This window comes from Notothenia rossii, assembly GCF_949606895.1.
Source record: "Notothenia rossii genome assembly, chromosome: 6".
In the NCBI taxonomy this organism is placed as follows: Eukaryota; Metazoa; Chordata; class Actinopteri; order Perciformes; family Nototheniidae; genus Notothenia; species Notothenia rossii.
In genome coordinates this window covers 57,719,398-57,741,567 of record NC_136909.1, presented here as the reverse complement: position 1 = coordinate 57,741,567, position 22,170 = coordinate 57,719,398, and the positions used below count along the sequence as shown (strand labels likewise).

General features: G+C 40.9%; 2 protein-coding genes across 3 annotated transcripts in view; one reads left to right on the top strand and one right to left on the bottom strand.

Annotated features, from left to right (window-relative positions):
- Positions 1-13,717: 13,717 nt before the first annotated feature.
- nkx6.2 (NK6 homeobox 2) lies at positions 13,718-17,096 on the top strand. The gene is made up of 3 exons (XM_079689145.1): positions 13,718-14,621; positions 15,174-15,343; positions 15,627-17,096. The coding sequence occupies exons 1-3, from the start codon at positions 14,186-14,188 to the stop codon at positions 15,873-15,875; spliced, it is 855 nt and encodes a 284-aa protein (XP_079545271.1). The 5' UTR covers positions 13,718-14,185; the 3' UTR covers positions 15,876-17,096.
- Positions 17,097-19,910: 2,814 nt separating this feature from the next.
- inpp5a (inositol polyphosphate-5-phosphatase A) overlaps positions 19,911-22,170 on the bottom strand; it is a 215,933-nt gene continuing 213,673 nt past the window's right edge. Inside the window, exons 15-16 of one of the 2 annotated variants that reach the window (XM_079690298.1) lie at positions 20,608-20,695; positions 19,911-20,342 (exon numbers count right to left, since the gene is read on the bottom strand). In XM_079690298.1, the coding sequence (XP_079546424.1) occupies positions 20,615-20,695 (81 nt within the window). In that variant the 3' untranslated portion in view covers positions 19,911-20,342; positions 20,608-20,614. The remainder of the gene's footprint in view (positions 20,343-20,607; positions 20,696-22,170) is intronic. The other variant, XM_079690297.1, reaches the window with a different exon arrangement.

Genomic DNA, 22,170 nt, shown 5'->3' with positions numbered 1-22,170 from the left:
GAGGAGCTTGACGCTCGGGAACTATCAGCCGGAGGGCGGGGGGAGCCTCGCTGCGGGGAAGCAGTGTGTGGACCTGTCAACGAAACATACACATTTACCACATTTAAATAATTGGTTTAAACTGCATAATAATAAGGACAATCGTCCGTTCTGTGATTCTCCAGAACACACGTTATGATATTAGGGTCATGCAGAGTGAGATGAGATCGCTGTCCCTTTAAGAGAGAGAGAGAGAGAGGGGTGTGGCTTGTGCACGTGTGTATGTTTCTGGAAGTGAAACGAGGCAACAGAAAAACAGAGGTCTGTGATGTATTTTGTGAAATTGAACCTGAAGCTTGTTGCTGCTACCCTCCTCGACTACGGTCTGGGAGCCGACAGGAAAGTTCAACACACAGATGGCCAGTCCGCCCCTTTGTAGCATATTATTTCGATGAGCAGATCGCCACTGGGCTTTCAACTAAAGACACAGCCATGCAAAAACTGCGGCATTTGTACAGCTCCTTATGGGTACTGCAATTAGTGAAGTGCTTTCCTCTGTGGTGAAACGATCAGCACTGCACCAGGGAGGAAAGCGGCAGAAAGTCAGCGGGGCTGCGTTGCGTGCATGGCTTCCTTCTGCAGGTAGACGCGCTCTGGCAGCGGTCTCGTTCAGGATCCGAAAATACAATTTAAATATTATTGCACACTTATTCCACTTATTCCTAGTGTGCCACTGGTTACGGTGCCGCGTGCCAATGCTGGCACGCGTGCCAGGGGTTGCCGACCCCTGCTTTACACCTTCTGTCCATATGTGCTTTTTATTTAAAACATTTTTGATTAACTTTTGGTTCACATTTCAATAAATTGTATTTGCATTTGCACTCCTTTTGTCCATTATTCTTACTGAAAATAGATTACACATTCACATCTGACTGAAGATTGGCCCCATTTATTTGTGACGTTGCAAACTATGCGGTACATGGCACAAGTGTTGTGAAGCTCATAAAGTGAGGCAAATAGAAATAATCAGCTGATGGAGTGTAGATGTGGAAATAGATGCATCCCATCTGACTATGTTTTTCGCCACACTTTATAAGCCTGACTATAACCACCCCTTCTCTGAGGTGCAGGCAGCGTCACAAACAAATGATGGTGCTGATAGACTACAAAGATATAGGAGGCTGAGGGTGCCACTCAGGCATCCCCCGTCTCTTAGCCAATCACAGAGCTGCACAGGAGGCTGGTCTAGGTACGGGCCTGTGGTTGGGGGAGAGGACGGGGGAGGGTAGGGAGGTTGTGACGTAGACACTGGTATATATAGGTGTGTGTGTGGGAGTTATAGAGTGTGTAAGGTGGAAACCCCAAGCTGTACCTGTACCTGTACCTGTATTCCTCTAAGCTAATAAGAGTTATTAAAGCCTAATAACTTGCAGCCAGTTTCCGACTCCATCTGTGAACGTTACAATATTATTGCAGAACAAGTGTGTTATTTATGAAAGCGGTGTGTTTTTGTGTTTAGGGGCTGTAGATATAATTATTTTGTAATTGTAATCAGATTATGAATGAACAGTATGAAATTCATCAACATTGAAATATATTTTATTATCAAAATAATATTTAACTGTTACAAAACTGTAGAAGCTTGCTCTGTTGTCTCACTGAAAGAATAACTTTTACCACGTTTTTACAGACAATATTGAGAGATAAATAGTAGCAGTTCTCCCTATGTGTTAAATATCTTTGCCTTCAATACATTAAATTAGAAAGCTGACAAAATCACATTGCTTGTTAACATCTAAATGTAACTTTTTGCATGGAAAAAACCCTCAACTTCACTGATGTGTAGGTGATCTAGTATTGTTTAATGGAATGTATATCAGTGTATTAAAGTCAATACTTCATTTATGTAAACCAATATCTTTCTTGATTCTTTGTACAGTATGAAAAAATAGTATTTGTACTAGGCTTGGGCGGTATCATTTTGTTCATACCGTCATACCTTGCTGACATCATACCGTGGTATACGGTATATGACGGTATGACTTGGGTCCACTTGAGTGAGGTGGCGTTCGAACGGCGGCAAATAGATGTTTCGAACGGTATATTATATGTTCGGTGTAAAATGCAGCCCGAGCCGGTAGACGCTCGCAAAGTGCCGCGACGTGCGCGCAAGTGCAAAACAAGGGCTGCATAGGCATACATGACACATTGTGCAAATGGCACATTTTGAGATCGGATACAGGACGCGTTTGTAGATGTCCGACGTTGTTTCCATTGTGAGCTAAGTTAACAATATATCATCATACATAAAGAATACAAAAAAAAGATATTGGATATGCCATATCGTATATGGTAGGCTAATGCACAGTGTACATAATATAGGTCTTAAATCATCCCTGTTGTAATAAATTCGTTTCATTTTTTTTTTTTCCCGTTGTAATAAATGTGTCAAATTATTCGATCAATAAAACACAGTTGCAACTTCTATATGTTTCAGATAACTTTATTTACACACATGCACACACATGTTCAAATGTTCTCAACGGAGAATGAAAATTACTTGCCTATAAATAAGGGCAAAATAGTACAAATGGCACTTTTGGCTGAACAAGCAAGATAGAAAAATAGGGCCCGCCTAATTATACAAATAAAAAGGCTGAATAACTTAAACTTAGGCCCTAATTAAAAATGAAATCCCCTTAGCCTATAAATAGGGCGGTTTGTAGCCTAATATGAAAACAATAAATCAATGGCATAAATGTTCTCAACGGAGAATGAAAATAAGGGGAATAAACTAGGCTACAACTGGAAATAATTTAGGCTATAAGGACAGCTTAACTTGGCCCGTCGGCCGCCGCCTGATAAAAAGGCTGAATAACTTCAACAAAAAATGTAAGCCTACAAGCAGGCATATGGTTTGTAGCCGAATATGAAAAGGCAAATCAATTTCACATTAGACGCATCTATCTCGCGGACCTCAATCTAGGTTCTTTGCTAAAAAGACAAGCTTATTAACTTTGTCTGGCATTATTTGTGCGCGTTGTGGTGTCACCGTGTTCCCTGCGGTGCTGAAAATACGCTCAGACGCTGCACTTGACGCACATATGCAGAGGTATTTGCAGGCCACCATGGACAGCAACGGTAAACGTGTCTCATTTACTTTCCACCACTGAAGCGGGTTTTCCCCCGTATCGATTGCGTCCTCCTTTGTGTAGACAACCAACTCTGCGTGTGCTGAGCTCTGAGAGCGGGAAAGAAGGACTGCCCTCCCCTGCCCTCTGCTGGCGCGTGCTGTGCATTACAACCAATATCGTCCCTGTCAAAACTCCGTGTCAGTGTAATAGAATGAAACGCATCTGTGATTTGGCGCACAGTCTGTGACGTCACGGTATTGAAAATCATACCGACGGGATTTCGAAATACCCTGGTATACCGTAATACCGTCATACCGCCCAACCCTACTTTGTACCTGTGCTGAAGTTCACTGCTGTGAGGCAGGGGCGCCGGAAGCAGGGGGGCCAAGGGGCCATTGGCCCCCCCACTTTTATGGATCAATTCAAAAATATACGTGTATTTGTGTAAAAAAATATTTTTCCGGGGTTCGAGTTTTTTGTTTGATTTTAAATAAGCAAAGTCTTGGCTTTCAGAATATGAAACTTTTATTTCCAAAAACAAACGATAAATACAGTTTTGAAGCTTGTAAAGGGAAGAAGACAGGCACCTCGCTCTCACTCGGCTCCCCCTCAGCGCAGCAGCAGCAGCAGCTCCCCTCCCCCTCCCTCTCACTGAAATTATTCATGTAAACCGTATAGTAATCTAGATAACACGGCAGGGTCCGTGACAGTTTCATCTGATTTCAAATAAACAAAGTCTTGGCTTTCAGAATATTAAACTTGTTTCGGCAAATCCAGATGATAAATACAACTTTGAAAGCTTGTAACGGCATAATTACAAGAGGAGAACGGAGTAATTTAACGTCACAGGGCATAACAACAGCCGGTGTTTCTCGTCTGTGTGTTTAACACAGACACACTTGCAAGTTTACCCCAGACAAGTAATCCAAACGAAAATATTTTCCCTCCATAGCTACTCTGGTCATTTGCCCCGCTAATAATCAATCAGATCGATGGATTCCAGAGAACAGGAAACTTTGAACGTCTTTTTCTCAAAATTATGACTCGGTGGCAATCATTATATAATGTGACATTTTGCTTAATATTTGGAGTACAACAACAATCCTGATATCATTAGAAAGCTAGGAATCTCCTCTTTCCAACAGTGTATACAACTCAAAATGTGTCTTTGGGTCAATGCGAGCAGTTCAAATATTGCACTAGGTAAAATAAAGCAGGCAAACATAACAGGAAGAATATGTACATTTTAATCCAATCAAAGAGGACTTTGTCACACCATTCAAATGTATCAAGTAGCCTACATTACAACCAATAAAAAAGCTGAGATTTGTTTATTTGTTACGTTGTTCTGTGTGTGGCAGCCGTTAACCTAGAAAGATAAACTTAGCTCGCAAACATGTCAGAAGAACCAGCGCATAAGAAAATGAAATACAGTCAAACTAAACTTAAATTCAACCACTTCAATGTCACATCCCTGACATCCACCACAACTCCGGAGCCTGGACCTTCAACTATAGAACCAGCGCAGCCAGATAAACCCAAAAGCAGCAGCTCTGCGGCCGCAGAGACTGTCAAAACCGCAGGGCTCGTTGAACCGAAACAGGCTGGTTCCGACTGCGTGGAGGCTTGTTGTCGCGACATCGAGACGGGTAAAGCTGCACAGCTCATTGTTGATAAAAAGGAGACCGCTAGATCGTTTGGACAAAGAGAAAGGTACTTTAATGCAGAATGGTACAAAAACCGAGAGTGGCTAATTCTTTGTAAAACCACTAAACGGGCCTTCTGTGAAATTTGCAGATTTGCTGCTGTCAAACGGCTGGTAACTTTCTCAAAATGTGGAGATGACAGTTTTGTAAATACCGGATGTAATAACTGGAAAAAGTGCCCAAGCCTCCTGGATAGCCACGAAAAGTCCAATGTTCACAGAGAGTGTGTTCAAAAAAAGTGTGCTTTCTTCAGTCAAACACCAGTCAACATCCAGCTTGTCCAACAGGAGCGTATTGAGCAGGAAAAAAGAAGAGATGGGATGATGGAGCAGCTGCGCTGTCTGCAGTTTCTAACCCGACAGGGCCTAGCAATCAGGGGGCATGAGGATAAGGAGAGCAATTTCAAAAGGCTAGTAGAACTCGTAGCTGATAAAAACCCCACTCTGAGAAGCTTCATGCTCACCGGGAAATATGCATCACACGAGACAATCAATGAACTCATAAACCAAATGTATCGGGAATCTCTCACCACTTTATTAACAGAAATTAAAAACAATGCAGAACATTATGCAGTTATTGTGGATGAAACTCGCGATTGCTCCGGGCATGAACAATTGTCTCTGACTGTACGATGGGTATCAGCTGATTATGTTGTCCATGAAGACTTCATAGGAATGTATGACTGTCCTAAGACTGACGCATTATCAATAACGCTTACTATTAAGGACATGTTACTGAGATGCGGCCTGGACATTGGCGACATGAGAGGGCAAACCTACGATGGCGCATCTGTTCTACAGGGACAAATGTCAGGTGTGGCCAAACGTTTTAAAGACATCAATCCCAAAGCAATCTCAATGCATTGCACTAATCACAGCTTAAACCTCATACTCCAGGAAGCTGCTTCAAAGTGCAACATGGTACGTGGTGCCTTCAGTTTAGTTCACGACATACATGAGGTCATCAACAACTCACCAAAACGACTTGCCATCTTTAATACCATTAGGGATGCTGCAGCTGCTGCCTCTCCTACTGTCAGTGGCCTCACACCGCTCTGCCCCACTCGCTGGACAGCCAGAGGCAGTGCAATAAAATCCCTGCTTGCGAATTATGAAGCCGTCTACGACACGTTGGATGAAATAATCCGAATGGGGGGGAACACAGAAGCAAGCAAGAAGGCACCAGGGCTGCAGGCATTGATGACTCAATTTAGTGTGTTCTTCGGATTGAAAGTGTGTCTTACACTGTTTTCTTCTGCGGAAGAGGTGGCTCGGGTGCTCCAGTCCAAAGACCTCTCAGCAGAGACAGTTAAGTCAGCAGTGCAGATGCTCCAGACACACTACACAAACCTGAGGTCCACAGAGGCATTCCACAGCATCTTTGAAGAGGCCCAAAGAACGAACATGAGCGACCTGGTCCAGGCCCCGGCTCTTCCTCCAAGGCGGCGCGCTCCACGCCGTTATGATGATGGGGATGCGTCTCATCAGTGGGAAAATCCAGAGGACTACTTCAGGAGCCAGTTTTTTGAGGTAGTTGACCTGCTCACTTCTGAGCTGACTCGCAGGTTTAACCAACCCACTCTGCAGCTGCTGATGAGTATGGAGCAGGTACTCCTCACAGCAGTAAACAGTCCCCCTGGTTTCGGCAGCATCAACATCCCCCAAAATCTGGTCGACATGTACACAGGTGATATTGACATGGAACGGCTGTCCACCCAGTTGTCACTGTTTCCAGCAGTTTTGCAGGCACACAACAGTAGTTCCGCCGCTGAAAGACCCATCATGCAGGTGACAAAGGTGTCCACAATCACCGACATGCTGGCGGCACAGGGACGAGGCACGCAATCCCTCTTCAGTGAAGTGGATAAACTTCTACGGCTGTATTTGACTGTGCCAATGTCAAATGCAACAGCTGAGCGGAGCTTCTCCAGCCTCCATCGGTTGAAGACGTTCCTCCGTTCAACAATGTCCGAGCGCCGCTTAAATCACCTTCTCTTCCTCCACATCCACAAAGATTTGACCGACGGCCTGGACCTCAAAAAAGTGCTCCGGAGCTTCTGCTTTGCCAGTGAGCGAAGGGAGGTTTACTTCGGCAAAATCTAGGAAGATTGTGTAGATTTAGCCACGTGGAAATGTTCTTTAGCTTTAGCCTAATGTCGGACATTTGTTTGAAGGGTGCTCCGCCTCCACCCTCACCTGTGATTGGACATTTGAGTCATGTGATTTTGATTACATGACATCACAGCTTGTGTTAGGTGTTATTAACCAATAGTTTCATTGGAAGACCTATTTTATTATACAGTTAATATTACGCCCCAACCAGGCCAGTTCGAGTGGCTCTTCGTCCTTTTCGTAACTGTATTACAACTATTGTTCATCGGTTGAATAAATAATTTATGTCAATTTCTTGAATTTCTTTAAATAAGTTTCATGAATTGCATTACCTCCTGTAGCCAGAGAGGCGGAGTGATTACCACTCCGCCCTGGCGGAGGCACTGGCGGACTGATTACCACTGTAGATTTAGCATTTCTTTCACATACACACACACACACTTTTTGGCCCCCCCACTTCTGAAATGAATCCGGCACCGCTGCTGTGAGGAGTCCAGTTCTGTCTCTCACTCTTTGGTCCAGCCTGTCTGCATCACCTGGACACCTTAAACAAACAGATATATATATATATATATATATATATATATGTAAAATACCATGTGTACAAACAATATAATTGATTATCTTCTTTTGAACATGTTGGATTGTGTATTGTCCGAGTCAGGGTCCTTTTTATTTTACTGTAACTTTGGAAGTTGTGTTACCAATGCTTACTGTTTATTTGATATCCATTTGGTAATGCAATTAATAAAAACAAGGTTTGGGTTTGTTCTTCAGATATGACTGACGTTAACGAGTAAGCTCAATAATGAACTCCAGCTCAACCAACCATATTGTAATATCTAAGTAATCATCTTGAAATATGACATTAATAATTGTAATATACACACATCTTATTGTGAGGTTGATTTCACATACACTACTTCGACGTTAGCTAAATAGAAAATAGCATGGATAATTTAAAAGGGCTTTAAAAACACCACCGTTAGTGCCAAAGCAGTAAGCTATATATGAATTACTGCTGTAGACTACAACCACTACTTGTTTAGCTAGCATAAACTCAACAAAGCTAGCGTTAGCTGGCTAACTGACGTTATTTTGCCGCTAAACTGCACAATATAAAACGGTGGTCTTCAAAGCGGATTTAATCCTCAATCACAATAATAATATTCAAAGTAATACTGGGCAAGTAATGGGCAAAACGTACCGTTGATTGACTCGCCATGTCAGCGGACTGGTAGCGACACAACCGTTAGCCCCGCAGTCAAGCCTCGTCGTTCTGATAGCTCCGCCCCTTCACTCCAACCCCCTCCCTCCCCCCACATCTACAGGTGATCTATAGGTGAAAATTACTTTTGCGACACATTTATCGCAAGAAGTGTAGCAAAAGTCAAGACCGCAGATTCGTCGATTTATACTGCCACAGAGCAGATTCGTCAAGTTGTAATGACTGATTTGAGAGGTTTTAATAACCAAGTTGCAGTTGTAATGGAAAATATATTTTCAAAATATGTATTTTTCTGCAAGTGAACATTTCATCACTAAATTCATTTTTTTTCTACAAGCTACAAAACTCTTTTTTTTCTTCTGTGACTTCAAATTTGGTTCACAGTTACGTGGACGTTTTATACAAGTGTAAATGTATGCACACAAGCTCAGATTTTTTTTCTGCAAGTGCTCACATCAGGTTTTACACGCTCTCGCATTTTGCACCATATCTACCTTCATATAGATATCCCTACCCTAATGCCAAAGTAACTGGCAACTGAATATGTGTCGCCGTCTGATGTCTATGTCTGGACCGCTGCGTAAAAAAGAGGGTTTCTGCCCGTGACTTCTCCGCTGTTTTTTAACGGACGTTGTCTGATTATATAATCATATGCGCGGGCCGCTAGTGTCTGTTGATCTCCAGATTAACAGCAGCATGAGAATAACCTGCCGAAAGTGCCGATGCTCCATGGCGGAGGCTCCGCTAGAAATTGCCGGGATTTGCATTTTTACCCCCTTAATGTCTGACCAATGGTTGAACAGCATTTCCGAGCACATGTCCGTTTGAGTTTTGCCCGTGTGAACCTGGTGTGAACGCAAACCCAACCTTCTGAAAAATGAAACAATGTAACAAACTGTGGTCTGGTGCGCACCAGAGAGCGGACTATTAGGTGTGAATGCGCCCTGACCCACACCCTCAAACCGTACATAACAGTGGACAATAACAACTGCAGTTGCGAGGATAATATACATGTATTATAGTTCATTTCACTTCATGATAAACAGCATGCCTTAAACCTTTTCCCCTGCCACTAGAAGAAACACCTTAAATCAATTTATTCCTGGAAAAACAGGGATTGGCCAAAATTAATTTTGACAGTCTTTTCTGATAAATGGAGCAGTGATTTGTAAATATTGCCTCTGGACCGAGCTCTTTTACACATCATGTCCTAGAAATAAACCCAAAGTATATAAGATCATGCTTAATTAGCACATTTAAATATTGCATACCAAAAACGTTGTTAAATTAAAATGAATTGTCTCACAATGACATCTCTTATTTAACATTTGTATTTATTTGACTAATTATGTCTCATCTTCTACAATTTCAATGCACGTGTCCTGCCTCAGGAGGGCGTGAGAGAGAGGGATATGTTGGACTGAGAATATGAGAACGGTTTTTCTGATACATTTGATGAATGACATTTGTATTCCTGATTACCTGCAGGCCCGTGTGATATGAGGAACCAACACAGACGCTTTGATTTGAATCAATCATTTTTAAATACTTGACATTAACATTGTGTGTATACATCTTTGTGCAGCAAAGAAAATTCTCTTTTTACTTTAATACACACAGTTAAGCTGCTCACAGTCTAACACACACACACACACACACACACACACACACACACACACACACCCCCACACACCCACACACACACACACACACACACACACACACACACACACACACACACACACACACACACACACACACACACACACACACACACACACACACACACACACACCTATAAATTCACCTACTGAATTAAAAACAGAACAAATTAACCAAAGAAAGTGAAAACCATGGGGAGAAGTAACAGTAATCTGATTACAACTTTTTTTATATAACTTTAAATTACTGTTTTTCTGTAGTCTGACAACGTAATCCGTTACTCCCCATGCCTGGAATGGAAATCCAAATTTCACATTTAGGTGCTTTTAAAATAAAAAAAAGTACTTCATATCAGTCATCAAAGCTATCTTTATATAATGTCCTAATTGCAAAAAAACCGTTCAGAAAAAAATTGAAATGTGTCTTAGGTGTCATTGCCTGTTCATCAGTTTTCTTAATTCTATTCACCTGAGAATTGTTTGGAATTAAAAAATACCCCATTTAAATAAATCAGCATGTTTTTTTGGACTGAAGTGCAAACGCTTTGATATATAAAACGTTACCAGGAGAATAAAAGACTCTCACAGTTCCTGACCAAAAATGTTTTTACAGTATATGAAATTATAAGAGAGTATTTACTAAAGTTTGATGATGAGCGTTCTTGTTTTTTGAGGGAAGACTGAGCAATCTGTAGGCCTACTATAAAGCAATTTTTATACAAATTACAATTATCAGGTTAAAAGATAATGACACATTGGTCCATCACTTAAATTCAGAATGGACCAATGTGGTCAATTACATGGAATGGAAGGATAACTGAATTAAGTAAAAAATTAAGTTCATATCTTTGACAACAGATGTGAAAAAAGGGTGAGTTATAGAACACAAAACATGAAGACCCTGTGGTAACACGTGACAATGACTGTATTACTTTGATTTATCCGTTATGTAATTGCTATATCCTGTTATTGTTATTAGTTATCAGTTTTTTCTCTTTTTTTCTATTTTACTAATGTGTATTTATGTATGCCCTGATTCCATATCATTTCCCGTAATGCATTAAACAAAAGAAGAAAAGGCCTTTTAAAGTTCCGGTGCGTCCCATCAGAGGGCGCTGCTGCCCACATTATCCGGGCTTCATTCAGAGTCCCAGTGCACTCACTATTTAAAATACAATCACATGTTAAAAGCAGTTTTTAAACCTCTCACTTCACTTTAATTGTGTTTTTAAAGTTAAAGATTGTAAATCTGACACAACAAAATTAATATATGTTTTAGGGTCAAGGTGTGAAATTCTAATTAAGTAAAAATAATAATACCATTGTATTGCTCTTTTTATTTTTTACATGTCCTGTTATTTAGTGAGTATGTAAGTGCATATTTTGAATGTGTGACGGTTGTGATGGTTGTTTAAAGGCCAGACGGGCTCATGGGATGTGAGTGGTGACTCTTCACATCCACTGCCTGCAACAAGCGTCTTTTTGTCCAAACATCTGCTTATCTCCCCTGTCACTGCTCTGTCAATTCCCCTTCGTGTGGAGGTTACACACAGATAAGATTATCTCTACGCTGTTTATTAACCTATTTCCCTTCCATAGCAGGACAAAGAGCTGCGGTGTGTAACGGCCATCAGCAGGCCAACAAGACGTTATTAAAGTCACAATGAAAAGCATAAATCAGATCATAGTCCTCTGGCCTGCTCTGAACAACAGGTTCACTTTTAATTTACTATTACAAATCGAATTAATGTGTCTCTTCTCTTTTCATTATTTGTCGATTGTTATTAGTTAGGCTATTTTAAGTATCTAGCGTTCATTTTGTATGCCATGTAACCAAATAATTTCTTAAAAAGCAAATAAAGAAATAAAAAAATAATATTTTTTCTTTATATATTCTAGAATATATTGCAAAGGCGCATGTAGTGTTCTTTGTTTTGTTGTTTTTGTCGTTATTCGTTAAGCATTATTTTGGTTGTTGTTGATATGATTTCACCAATAGGCCTATATTGCCATTTATTTTTGATTTGAATTATAAATAATGCAGTGTCAGTCAATCGAATAAATAAATGATCTTTATGGGTTTAACATTTTCTTCCAATAATTATCCATCAAGATTATTTTTGTCTCTCTATTCGTCTAGTGCGCGCCACGGTCTGTTCCTCTAACGGATCTGAGTTTAAGAGTTTAAACTTTAAATTGCTTGTGAATTTAGGAGACATAAATTGGAATCATTATGTTAAATCTCGATTATGGTCTGGCGATAACGGGCTGTTTGGCTGCAGAGGAGCCGCAGAAAGTGCCAATCGTTCCCTCATTGATCTCACATGGGTCAGCCGCAGCTGCTTTAACTCACTCACATTTACTCAAACGAAGGGATGTCAGATCTGAAACGAAATGACAAGGGTGCATTTTTTTCAAAAGCTTCTCCTATGATTATTTTAGAAAGACTTTAAAACAAGGTAATACAACCAATGTATAGCCCATGATCAGGGGCAATGCACGGATATGAATTAGAAATAGAGGGCCATTTGCAGAATTAGAAAACGTGTGTACTGCATCCCTTGAAGAAATACTGTCAGAATTGTGAATCACCTCGCGTTGAAAACCTTTTAAAACCCACAATATTTCCCCGGTGAGCAAGGTGCATTTGCTGAAGCCTTTCAGATGCTAACACAGGCCATATTTCACTCTTACTACCTTCTGCATCTCCATAAAATATTATAGCACTCCCAGTGATGACTGAGCCTCACACACACTGATTATCTCTGTTATAAAACACGGCTGTCCTTTACAAGATGTTATACTTTATAATGATCCACTCTTCTTTTATCTGACTGCTGTTTTTTCCTCACTTCGTTCAGGAAAAACATGAAATGACATGAAATAATGGCGATGTTCAACATGGGGTATAAAGTGAGTGAGACCGTAATATTTTACGAAAGCAGATTACAACACGGGTTGGAATAACTCAGTTAATCCCGATCCCAATCTCCAAAGTACCAGGGTCCATCACGGAATGGTGTGCGGCGGGAAACAAAAAAATATAAAACGCGATGATTGTTTGAAACCTCTTACCGCATATCATATCAAACATATCAACAAAAATACATTTTACAATTCTGCAAAAGAAAAATCAATTTGAATGATATTTTTCCCCTGACCTCTTTTTTAAAATAATTAACTTTAGTCTTAGACATTGGGGGTCCGTCCTCGCGCCCGCCAGATGCCGCTTCTACTTTAATATACTCACACTGTCTGCGGTAACAGTTTATAATGTAAATGCATATTCTTTGTCATATGGGAAACAATGATTTCCGCGGTGCGAGGCGCATCATTAACGGCACCGCTAAAGATCTTAATAGAGTGTGGCTGCTGGTGCGTTCACGGTCTCCTCCGACGATTCAAAACGCTTTGGACAACGTTACAGTTGTAGTTTCACCATGAGTTTCACTCAAGGATCAAATTAGTTCTAGCCTATTTATATTAATAGCCTAGTTAATTTTTACATTAATGTATTTCTATTTTCTTCTAGAATAGTCGAAAAAAAATTCAGCTAGGCCTACATCAGGCATGACCTTTTTGAACATAAACTGTCGAATTACAAAACAGCTTCTTTTTTTTTTTTAAAGGTGAACAACTTTAAATAAGCAAAAAGATTATAAAGCATGTGCTTCCGGATAATAACTATTTCGTATGTGTAGCTGCTCTGTCATTTGTCCGCAACATGGATCATCTATAAAAAAATAAATCCAGTCAGTCCCTATAAACCACCGAGTTTGGTCGTTCATATGCAGTTTAACTGGAAGCTAATATTTCCGACAGCACGTCAAGGCATCAACCGTCCAAAGAAGCCGCATGTATAAACAGCGGAGCCTCTGTCTCCTCCAATCAAAGCGCGGTCTCACTCAGCCCCGTCCAATGGGAATAGCGCGCGTGCAGGTGGCTGCACTATTATCAGAGGGTCCCGCTTCACTCCCAGGCCAGAGCGAGTCAATTTATGGAAAGACAAGTCGACCCTTTAATGGTTCCCATCACAACCACTAAAAATATCATCAGACCGGCCGACTTCCGCGAGGACTCCTGTGGCGGACGCATGCAGCTTTCTCTCAGCTGACAACCGACCATAACAAACCGCGGAGAGACATTTCGGGACTTTCACCGAGCTCTTCCCTTCCCAAGAGAGAATAGAAGTTAGCTTTTTTAAGTTTTGCAACATTTCCAGAGTCTGCTTCTTCTTCACCCAGGATACTTTCACAGAAGGCGGTGCAGTGGCCTGGCTCCTGAACCTCTGCGCTTTCATTTACTGTCATTAGCTTTGTTTATTTACTGTTTTCATCCAAACACATTTGGTGGTTCATGTTCACAAATGTTAGCGGTCGGGCAAATGGATGCTAACCGGCAGAGTGCTTTCGTCCTGGGCAGCACCCCGCTGGCGGCGCTGCACAACATGACCGAGATGAAGAACTCCCTGTTCCCGTACGCGCTGCAGCAAAGCCCCGGGGGCTTCAAGGCGCCTCAGTTCTCCTGCCTCAACTCCCAATTTGCCGGGGGGACCCCGCACGGAATAAGCGACATCCTGGGGAGACCCATTAACGCTGCCGGACAGCTGCTCTCCGCGTTCCCGCGGATAAACGGCCTGGCCAGCACCGCCGCCGCCGCCGCAGCAGCCGCGGGGATGTACTTCAGCCCCGCCATGTCGCGGTACCCCAAGCCCCTGGCCGAGCTTCCGGGGAGGGCGCCCATCTTCTGGCCCGGGGTGATGCAGGGCAACCCCTGGAGGGACCCGCGGCTCCATTGTCCATGTAAGTCCTGTCTGAGGGGCTCTCTGTGAGAACACTTTCAGTTTTTGAATTGTATAAATTCAGGGAAAGCCAAAGCAGATGTGCGGTTGTAAAATATGTATAGCTGTGCTTCTCTCTATGTGACAATAGCCTGTATTTAAAGATGTAACTGTCCAGCAAACACACACAAACAAAAATAGCTAGACTACATTGTACAGATTTCATAGCCCCTCTAAATGTATTTAAAAGATTTGTACAGCTGTATAAAAGGAATACATATTATTAGTAGTATTATTATTAGGCATATATCACCATAGCATTGACACTCAATTATAATGTGATTCTTGGCAGGACATTTCAACTTGTAAAATTAAAACTATAAAAGCACCATGGTAAATAATTTGTCAGTACACTCACCATGTAGGCTAGCTCAGAAACACATGACCATTCTAGGGTTATTTAGAGTTGACTTTGAGGAGCATCACATTTAAAACAACATGCGTTATCAATATAAACAGCTGTCTGAGCCCTCACTCTGTATGTAACCATACTTCCTTGTATTTATTTGTGCAGCTCAAGCTATGATGTTGGACAAGGACGGGAAGAAGAAACACTCCAGACCGACCTTCTCAGGGCAGCAGATATTTGCCCTGGAGAAAACTTTCGAGCAGACCAAATACCTGGCCGGACCGGAGAGAGCCCGGCTGGCCTACTCTTTGGGGATGACCGAGAGTCAAGTCAAGGTAAACGCCTGCTCATTCATTATTCAAATAGAAAAAGGTTTCACTTTCCTGCAATCTGAGAATTATGAATTTGGCACAGGCCACGATAATAAACGGTGTGTGATAGAACACATTTATAACCTAATATTATTTCTATTTGTAAATAAGGTTGCTGTTATTATTAGTATTATTTGTTATTTATGTTATGCATACAGGATTATTTACACCTTACACTTTTAATTAGTTTGATTTCTGATGTCTTGTTATTGGACCTGTTGAGCATCGTTTCGCCTCTCCTCTACAGGTTTGGTTTCAGAACAGAAGGACCAAATGGCGGAAGAGACACGCGGCAGAAATGGCCACGGCCAAGAAGAAGCACGACTCTGAGACGGAGAAAATGAAGGAGAGCTCGGATAACGAGGACGACGACGAGTACAACAAACCGCTGGACCCAAACTCAGACGACGAGAAAATCACGAGACTGTTGAAAAAGCACAAGGCCACCAACCTGGCGCTGATCAGCCCCTGCAGCAACAGCTCGGACACCTTGTGATGCCCACAGCTGGGGGGGCACAGTAGGGGAGGGGGCCACAGAGACAAGTCTTTCTGAACCCCATCCCACCTGACACTTCGAACATGCGCCTGATGGGCTCGCATCATGCTCAGACAGAGCGAGAAAATGCGTAAAAAACGCTGTTGCACGCGAAAGACGCGCTCACCAAAACATGTCCAGAGACGCTTTGGCTGCATCCAAACTTACCGACAGTGTAAACACGGAGAGGAAACTCCTGTCCGAACTCAACAAGACTGGTGATTCAGCTGAAAGGACAAAATAATACTGGAAAATGTTTGGCGACGCAAATCAGATTTTTACGCATTCAACTGGAGTTTTAACCACAGGTGTAAATGTAAAGAAACTATTATATACACACAATCCGGATCACTGTTGGCTCATTACTTGTTGACTTTTATGCCTCAAGCTGGTCCTCTTTATGTAATTCATGACACTTGTTACATTATTTCCCGCGCCACCTCTACCCAAGATTAGCAGCTTCTGTCACCTCTACAGCCAAGAGGGCCATCCATTTAGCCTCCAGCGAGAGAGTGGATGTTCCTGTTAATTGGTCTTCACTATATTTTCATCTGAAGGAAAAAGACAGCTTTTTTATTATTCTAAAGCCACACTTTTAGATCATTCAGCCTTAATGCAATTTGGGTTGAAGAAAAAGTTAATGTAGCTTTGAGAGGTGTCTGTACGCTTTTAACAGATTTATTAGCAGCCCACTGTGATCCGGATCCCAGACGCATGTTTCAGATGGCAGGTGTAGACGGGCCTGTGACGCTTCTAAAGCTCAGTTTAACCAGGGTATCCACTGTCCTAAAGGCACGAGGCCGCAGGTTTGACACGAATGAATGATTTGTGCTGCAGCCTAAAGATGAGATGAGATTGTATATATTTTTTACTGAATAAGTTATGTTGTTTCAACCAGTGGAAACGTGGCAGCCGGACGCGTTTACAGATAAACCTGCTGCTTCCTTTGTGTTCCTGCAGTGTATCGGGCCATGGTCCGTTCGGTACCGGCACACCGCTGTAACCCGCTGCTGTAAATACCTGTAAAGGACAGCTAACAGAACACTGCATCATCTGGCCTCACTCAGCGGCAGAACACCGGCCACCGTTTCTGCTGGAATTAAAGATTATTATTGCTTCCGGGAAGGTTATAGGAAGAAAAAAAACAACACTTTGTATAATGAATAAATTATTTAACAAGCATTTATGTTGTATTACGGGTTTTGTTTTAATGTATGGGCTTAATATAAATTAAAGATAAATTCACGACTATTAATAATCGAATGTCATTATTATTGGCAACAATTGTGCTTTTAGGGCTTCATGCTGATTTAAAGTGTGAAGCGGATTTGATTATGAAAAAGGAAATGTTATTTTATTATTTTAATTATTATTGATATTATTAATAGTAATACGATGATCATGATGGCACAAAGCACCTCCTTTAGTTTGATTCAGTTAGCGTGTTTATCATTAAACAGGGTTATTTTCTAAAACGCAAAATTAATTTAAAAACGGAAATTATCTATAGGTCCAACTTTTCTTTCATTAGGTGTTATTATAATAATATTGGTATTACAACCAAATTATTAGCATTATTATAATAAAATATTAATGTATTAATATAATCACAGCATTCTCAAATGTTAAATAATTGGAAATTATTCAAAAATTATATTTTGTAACAAATGATAGATATTTGTCCGTTATTATGTACAAGCACTAAGAAACATTTAAAAAAATCAAAGCTCAAAAGCTCTGTGTTTTCTTGAAATACCGGATATTTTATTTTTTAAATGTTCCCCAACTCGGAATTCATTTTCTATTTTGGCCCTTCTAGCTTCCTGTGGACAGCCAGCAGTCTTTATTAATACACTGAAGGAGATTATATTGTTTATTATATTTAATCTGGAGCTCATGACAGCAGAACGCCCCCCCTGTCCGGCAGGAGGTACTACACCTGTGTTCCTCCTGCAGGTTGTATCAAGGGCAGCTTGCTGCAGTCTCCTTGGAGCAGAAATCAGAAGTCATAAAATTAGATCCCACTGAGGAGGGATTTATAAATCGTGTAGAAGTGAACAGCTGCTGCCACACTGCAGGGAGAAAAGGATTTATCCAGAAATAATTATTACGATATATTTAGCCTAAATGTTCCTTTGGCTAATATTCCTAAATAATGTCTATATAGTGACTTTATTGACGTATTATTTTATTTTTTAAACGTTCTTTTATGTAACCTTAACATTATATACAGCTTAATATTTATAGCTAAAGGTTGTAAAGCCTGTCTGAAGGTTATTGTTAACATTTTAAATCGCTTGTTTTTCAGTAGCATATGTTTAATATCAGATTTTAAACTGCATTGAAAGTATATTTTTTATTTAAATTGCATAACTAAATTCCATTACCATCATAAACTGGATAACATCTCTCGCTTGCAGCTAACTTTTAATATATTCCCGTCAGTTATATTTTCCGTTAAAAGGCCTAAACATCGCGAGTTTCGGACAATAATTTGTATTTATTTCTGTAACAAAAAAATATAGACTATATGCCAAGATCATAGCGGCATATGAGCTCCTTTTGTCATACCCACGCCAATAAGAAATATAAATAGCCTATAAAGTTGGTATTTCGAACTATACTCCTCTTTTTTCGATCGTTATTTATATTTCTTATTGGCTGCCCGAAGAATATTTTAAACCAATTAAAGGTGTCATAGTGCACCCCCATGAAGAGAAACGACCATATTCCAGTTCTTAGTCTACACCCCGCCTTGGTGATATAGTGATAATACACTGATGAGCTCGTGCGGGGCTAATTGATGAAGACCTTTATCACGAGGGTCTCTTATTGTGGAGAGGAGAGAGGGAATGAGACAAACAGCCGTGAGCTCTAAAGGTATTTTTTATTGCTTGAGAACTGCATCACCTACAGCAGGCCGTCCGGAGGGGGAGGGGAGGGGGGGGGGGGGGGGGGGGCTATATAATAAAATCTCTATCTGCTTTATAAGATGTAGTCAAGAGAAACGGCGGCTTACTCCTACAGAACACCCACAGGGACAAAAACAAGCAGGGCCTACAAACCAAAATCACACAAGACAACATAAATTCTGCGGCAGGCACAAAATCATTTCCACTTGCAGTGATTTAGATGAAAAATAAATCACAGTCTGAAATCTGTAGTGTAGTAAATGAAATCGATACAAAAGAAACCTAATGCTCAATGATCTGCAAATAAGGCTGAAACAAATAAAAAGCTCCCTGCTCTTCCCGCGTTAGAGTTTCTCTCTTTTTTACATGACATAATCAACACCTTTACCACTTATTCTAGAACTCTTACACACTTCATCTCGGATTAGGATACTTGGCACCAAATGCAGTAACAAACAAAAAAATGACACACAAAAAAACGTTTTAAGGATATCCAAGCCTATCTAAAATATCACATTCAGAACCATAATATTATAGAAATAAGTTAGAGTAAGAATAATAACGAACTAATGTGAGATCTATATATGAAACAATATCTTATATACTTGCATGGTCTATGGCACTGCTTAAAACATTCTGGTAGGCGATCAATCACGAAGAGTCTACTCAAAGGTCACTCTCTGCACACTTCAGCATAAACATTTTGGTAAGAATTATAAATTATCTCTTTAAAAAGTACAGTATATAAAATGAGACTCAACTGATGTGTCAGGCATGGCAATGTGTTGTGCACACAACAACTCAAAAACAAAAATGTATATATTTATATATATATATAAATTGTTGAAATAAACGGAAAGGTTATCTGTTCCAACAAAGGGACCGCAAAGTTTGGTCAGAAAGAGAACGGCACTAAAATCATCAACAACTCTATGTTATACTGTCCAATGTACAAATAAACCTAACAATATAGATATACAACTGTTTTTTGCATTGCACTTAAAACACCTTACATACTGTGTGTGAGTAGCTCTATACAGAGGCATACCTAAAAATGGCAAGTACGGTGTCTAAAAGTAAGTAGTAGGACTGATTTAGATTAGAGTTTTGGCAACGAGGCTGCGGCATGGAAAAGAGTCGTCCGTCCTTTTTTTTTCTTCTTGGGGGGAATGGGGTTGCATGGCAACAGTGAGGTCAGCGATGTGTGTCTGTCTGGAGCCCTCGGTGCTCGTCCACATCTCAACAAGTGTTTTATGGAGAGAAAACGGCAGGGTGTATGGATGAGGTGTCAGGACAACTGCAACTGCTCAGCACTGCTGAAAAACTTCAGTGTACGCTTGTGCAAAGTGTGTGTGTGTTTTGGTGTGTTTTGGTGTGTTTTGGTGTGTTTTGGTGTGTGTGTGTGTGTGTGTGTGTGTGTGTGTGTGTGTGTGTGTGTGTGTGTCCTGTTTGTTTCTCTTGTGTTCTCACAGAGGCGCTTCTCGGAATATCTTCTCCCCCCTTTGGCAACACTTCCCTGTCGAGAGAAAAACACACATTTTTATTCATAAATGCCAAATAGAGTTTCAATCAAATACAAATGCCCACTTTTTAAATTTAAGCACAAGATGCAGTAAGTAAATCTCTTAAAATGACAAGCATTTTAAGCTATAATTTTTCCACTGATGATGTTTTATTCTGGAATAAAACTCCTTCAAATACCATTTGTGCAAAGTCATGAAAACTCAGACAAATCAAACATACAATGGTAAGAATTATAGTAAAGAAAAATTAATATTTACCACGACATCACTGCACCACACAACACTTGTGCTTATTTGCATTAGGTTTACCTGCCCCCGCTGTTATTCGGAAGGACAGGAAGACAGGCTGGTGGGGGGACAGAGACAGAGCAGTTAGACCCTGTGGGACAGGAGGACCCCCCCCCCCCCCTGACACACAGGTTAAACTCACAGGGCATTTTTGGGCCCGTGTGCTAACTACATTGGACATTTTTTAAACATGGCCTTCTGGGATTTTAGCAGTAGTGTGTGGCGGGGGGGTTCTGTCAGAGTGCTCAGGTCACCTCACACACACACTCGATCGTCTGTGTTACACTGACTTTTGATGAAAGACCTGACTTAAGGCGCCTCTCTCTCAGTGGACGACCGTCTGTCTGACACCCTCAGACTGGAGCGCCCATGTTAAACTCTGTCTATACAGTCAACCCCTCTCTGTGCGCTCAACATATTTCAATTATTCTTTATAAAAGTGCTGCAGGAATGAGTCCTCAAACCCAGGAATGAGTCAGCATTTTTTTTATTCTGTTACCTAGCATCAACGTTTTTTTCTTTAATGGGTTTTTGATTAGATGCCTGAAATAAAAATCTGTGGAAAATATGAGATTTGTATGCGCCCATCAGTAAATACCCCACTTTGTGAATTGTGAAGCTTTATGTGTCTTAATAAAGGTGGTTAAGTGGCTAACTTACATTACTAAACCTTTTCCCGTCATACACAGGTGTGTTTGCTATCATGTCATGAAACCATGGTAAAGCGCATGATGCTTTTTTTACTCCCATTTCATCTGAGAAATCATAAAAGTGGGGATTATATTCAAAGTTTCTCTTGTCATAGGAAACTGTAGGGAGTGTAGTCAGCAGGGTGTTTCCTGTTGGCTGAAAATTTCAGTTCATGGCAGAATTAAATATTTATTTATTTATTGATCGTATTGCTTTTAGAAAGAAGTTTCCTAAATTAAACCTGGTAAGGGATTTAAGGTTATATATTCCACATTTCTAGTGTCTGTTACCACTGAATGTATTTCAGTAGAAATATGAAATGAGGGAACGAGCAGCTTCCCGGCCTGCAGGAATGCGTGAGCAATGCTTAAAGCCGTATCTGAAATTTATATACGGCTCTGACTGCTGGTGGGGGACATTCTGATGCAGACTGAATATATGTGTACACTTCTTTTGTAATTGTTGATCAGTGGGACTATGCTTGAAAATGTTCTTTCTACAACAACCTTTACACTACTGGAAACTTAAACTATTAATAATAATACTGTTTGTTGATAAATGAGCCCACATGAATGTGAAAGTTGCAATTCAAATGAATGCAGGCGGAAGCAAGTGTAAAATAAGTCAAATACATCTTATCCCCGTTAGTAACAATAAAAGCCTCATATACAGGGGTGCACATAACTGGTACGCAGGTACGCATGCGCGGCAACAATCCGAAATGCATACCGTCACTTGTGTCACAAAGCGCATTTGCGTACCGACGTACTTGTGAAGCTTTTCCAGAAGCCGGTTAGATCACCGGACAACAGAGTCGGTCTCCGTATGCACAGACAGGGCTGC